The 4,315-nt window shown below is 52.2% G+C and overlaps 1 protein-coding gene across 1 annotated transcript; it reads right to left on the bottom strand.

The window, feature by feature from the left end:
- Window positions 1-818: 818 nt before the first annotated feature.
- On the bottom strand, window positions 819-3,930 carry PSMD7 (proteasome (prosome, macropain) 26S subunit, non-ATPase, 7; the record flags this gene model as incomplete). The annotated part of the gene is made up of 6 exons (XM_009078480.1): window positions 819-1,302; window positions 1,759-1,850; window positions 2,452-2,532; window positions 2,819-2,916; window positions 3,414-3,506; window positions 3,834-3,930. Coding segments are annotated over 6 exons (900 nt in total), but the record flags the coding sequence as incomplete, so codon positions are not given.
- Window positions 3,931-4,315: the final 385 nt, after the last annotated feature.

A 4,315-nucleotide genomic window follows, 5' to 3' on the forward strand; every position in this document is an offset into this window, starting at 1 on the left:
GGGGGAGTTTGTGTGTGTGTGGGGGGGTGTGTGTGTGTCTGTCCCACATTCATGTGTGTGTCCTAGGTCTCTCTGCATGTCCTGTGTTCATGTGCATGTCCTGTGTCCATGCATGTGTGTCCATCTGTCTGTCCTGGGTCAGGAGTGGGTGGATGTTTGTGTGTCTGTGTCCATGTGTGTGTCCAGCCCAGATCTGTTGTGTCTGTGTGTCACACAGGGTCTGTCTGTGCAGGGATGGGGCTGCCATGGCACCAGGGTCCTAAATCCTGTGGCTTTTTTCCATGCACATTCTGTGTGAGCAGTGACAGCCCAGAGGCGTCCCCAGGCTCACAGCCACCTGCAGCTGTGGGAGCTACTCAGCCTGGCTGGGGAGGTGACAGGGCTACCAGTGCTTTAGCCACAGCAGCAGGCAGGCTTTGACAGCCTGGGTATCACCCAGGCAGGTGACACACAGCCAGTCTGGCTGTGACAGCAGCCATGTGCCACCTGTGCCACATCCACAGGCACTGTGGGACCCGGGCACAGAAGAGCCAAACACAGGCATGGATGTGCTGCATGAAATTGACTAAGAGCAGTGGATTAGCCCTGGAAAACGGGAATAGGCACATTGAGAGCCAAATGGGGGTGTGAGCTAAGCCCTCAAAGCCCCTGAAGATGCACTGGAGGAAGCAAAAGTGCTGTGCTAAAATAAATAACCAACCAACCCACTCTCCCCCTGGATCCCTCTATCCCTGCCCCAGGCCAGCCCCAAGGGCCAGCCCTGGTGAGGAGGACACAGACCACTGACACCAGGCAAAATACCCCAAGCACTAAGGGACTTAGTTTACAAGTTTTTTAATTTACAAATAAAAAAACTACACCTTTTACTTTTTCTCCTTTTTCTCCTCTTTCTTGCCCTCACTCTTCTCCTTGTCCTTCTCCTTCTCATCTTTCCTCTCCTTTTTACTCTCCTCTTTCTCCTGTCCCTCCTTCTTCTCGGCATCCCTGTTGGCAATCTTGTTGTTGATGAGGTTGTGCAGGGCGACGACAGAGCGGATGAGCGAGGCCAGGTACACCACCACCATCTGGTCGTTGGTCTTCAGGTAGAAGGCCTTGACAAACTCCTGCAGGTTGACATCTGGGAGCAGGTTGAAGACGTCCTGGAGATGGTAGATGATCTGGTGGTTGATGGGGAGTTTGCCCATGGCTACTTTCTCTAGGTAGCTCCTGATGTCCAGAAGCTTGGAGTTCAGTCCCTTCAAGCCATGGACCTGATTCGTGATCCGCTGGGACAGGGTGCCCACCGTGGTGTCCTTGATATCCCTGCAAGCCAGAGAGAGTTGGGATTAGGAACTCACCTTGCACTCTGAAGCACTTTGAGCTTCCCAGCTCAAAGCAGCGTGAGCAGAGCTGAGGGATAACAGGAAGGAACACTGAGAAACGCCATAAAATGAGATGGGGGAGATTCAGATTAGATATTGGTAAGAATTTGTCCACTGTTGGGGTGTTCAGGCACTGGAATATTGCTCAGGGAGGTGGTGGAGTCACCATGCCTGGAGGTGTTTAAGTGTCATCTGGATCTGGCGCTGGAGGATCTGGTTTAGGGGTTACAGCAGTGGCAGGTTAAGGGTTGGACTCAATGATCTTAGAGGACTCTTCCAACCTTGATTCTATGTGACAAGCTCCATGTTTCTCCAGGAATCCAGCACCAGGAATGCTGGATGGAGCACAGGCATTGCTGTGCAGGTCTCCCAAGGTCTCTCCTACCTCCACACTCACCGTAGCAAGTGCTCCACACCCACTTCCTCAGCCTCCTCTGCTCCAATCTCGCTGGTCACATGCTCAAAGGTCTTGGAGGTTGGGGTGCCATCCTGCCAGGGCAAGGACACACACTCAGGCATGGGACTGCAGCCAGAGCATCAGGGATTGTGCTAATGGAACCAGCCAGGCAGTTCTAGACAGGCCACAACGATCCAAGAGGAATTTCCTTGACAGAATCAGTGTCACTGTCCCAGACTGTCCCAGCAATTCCTTGTGCTCCATTTCCAGTTACTGCATTTGCTGCTCTGTGCCCAGAGGGAACAATGGAAACTCTCACTAAATTTAACTATTTCCCTCCTCCCTGATCCAACTTCTTTACATTTTGCAGGAGCAGCTTGTGATATTTTAGGGGAGCAGCTTCTGCCCCCTTGTGAAGGCCTGAGAAAGGCAAAAGGACCAAACTTTTTATACACACCCAGAATTAATTTAAATTAAGCAATTACAGCTGACTTACTCCTGGGTCTTGTTTGTCTCACAGGGCTGCAAGGGATGAGTAAGTGTTGCTCATGCCTGACCCACCTACTTGGCACTGGCAGGTGCAGGAGGACTGAGCATACCTGGGCACACCCGCAGGCAGGCCAACACCTCAAGAGTGACACCCTAGAAGTGCTCTGATCTGTGATTTTCTTATTTCAGATGGTAAATACTCACATCATGAACTTCTTCCACCGAGATATAGGCCTCTGTGGGCAGCCCCAGGTCCTTGGGCTTCACATCGATGATCACCAGCACCTCAAGGAGAAAAGAAATGGTTTGGAACACTGCATTTCAGTCAAAGAGCAGGGAAAAATATCCCTGAGTCAGCTCTTCCCTCCCCCACCCCGGCACCAGCACGAGGCAGCTCAGAGGGTTCAGTTACTCTCAGGCATTGAGACATCCATTCAGAGCACTCTTGATCTCAGTTCCTCAATCACTGTACAGACACTGGCAACAAAGGTGTGGGCCAAGGATTCCCTGCTCCCCCTTTTTAGGGAGAGAGCCAAACCCCCCCAGCCCCAGAGAAGTGCCCAGCACTCACAGAGTTGGGGCAGTATCTCTTCATCAGCTCATTGATGGCGATGTCGTTCTTGTGCAGTTTGGGGCCTGTGTGGTACCACCCAACGATTCTTTCTCTGGCTGAGCAAGAGAGAAAGAAATCGAGATCAGAGCCACAGGGAAAGCCCAGCAGGGATTTGGGCAGGGACTGGGTCACAGAATTGAGGGGCAAGTCTGTGTAAAGCAAGGGGAATGGATGACAAGGCAATGTGACTGAGGGTTTGCCAATTGCTCAATCCTCACCGCTCACTCCGATCAGATCACTTCCCTCCTGACTCCTTAACTCAACTGAGACATTTAACTGCACTTACTAATCCTGTGGCCATCAGGATCTGACAGCTTGGACCTCTGACATCCAGAGGTACAAGTCCTCATCCCAAATCGCTGTGGATGTGGCACTTGTGGACACAGTTAGTGGTGACCATGGTGGTAGCACTGGGCTGATGGTTGGACTTGATCTTAAAGGTCTCTCCCGACCTTAACAACTCTCTGATTCTCTAATTAATATAAACTCATTTTTCCACAGTCCTGGAAGTTTCTGGGAGTGCATCCCTGACTGCCTCCAGACCTCAACTCACCGTTGACCTTCTTGAACATTCCATACATATTCTCCAGGTAGTCATGGTCCAGGAACCACACGGTGTCGTCCTTGTCGTCCTCGTCAAAAGGTACTGGGGATACAACAACATGTCAGGGTGTGAGAGTCCAACTCCCAGCATGAACATGCTTATGGAAACACCATGTTTTGGGGTGTCTTTGGCTGCTGAAGGAGAGTGAGGTTTAATTAGGGGTGTGGGCAACACACATGGAAAGAACAATCCATGCCCTGCCAGGGCAGCTCCAAAACTCAAACACAATCCATCTGCTGCATCATTCCATGGGTCTGGAGGAGAGCAGGACACCCAAACTCCACCATGTCACTCCACGAGTCTGGAGTGATGCAGGACATCCAAACTCCATCACATCACTCCATGGGTCTGGAGGGGGGCAGGACCCACCTGCAAAGCTGTTGGACACATCCAGGATCTTCTTCTGCCAGGAGCCCAGCAGCACTCCCACCACTCGTTTCTGGTTGCCAACTTTTCCTATCCTGCACAGAAAACAAGAGTGTCAGTCCTGCCCCAAACAGGGAGGAGGGAACCCATTCCCTCCTGTCTCAGTTCTGCAGGTCAAATGGCAGAGGTGCTGGGGGAGAACAGTTATTATGAGTGTTTGATGTCTGACTGTTGGATACACCCAGAAGAAGGTGTTTGGGTGTGCTTAGACCCAACCCTTGTGTCCAGGGAGGCAGAGGAGGGTGCTGTGCCCCGAAGGAGAGGGACGGTCACATCCCTCCCATACAGGGCCTCCTGTGAGGAGGGCTCCATGTGAGCACCTCCTGAGCTGTGTCACACTGTGCCTGTGCCACACCAGCACTGCCAGCAACCCTCGGGCCGCTCGGAGCTCCATCCCTGCTGTTAAAGTGCTCCGCTCCCGACCC

Source organism: Acanthisitta chloris, unplaced genomic scaffold (genome assembly GCF_000695815.1).
Source record: "Acanthisitta chloris isolate BGI_N310 unplaced genomic scaffold, ASM69581v1 scaffold20667, whole genome shotgun sequence".
NCBI lineage: Eukaryota > Metazoa > Chordata > Aves > Passeriformes > Acanthisittidae > Acanthisitta > Acanthisitta chloris.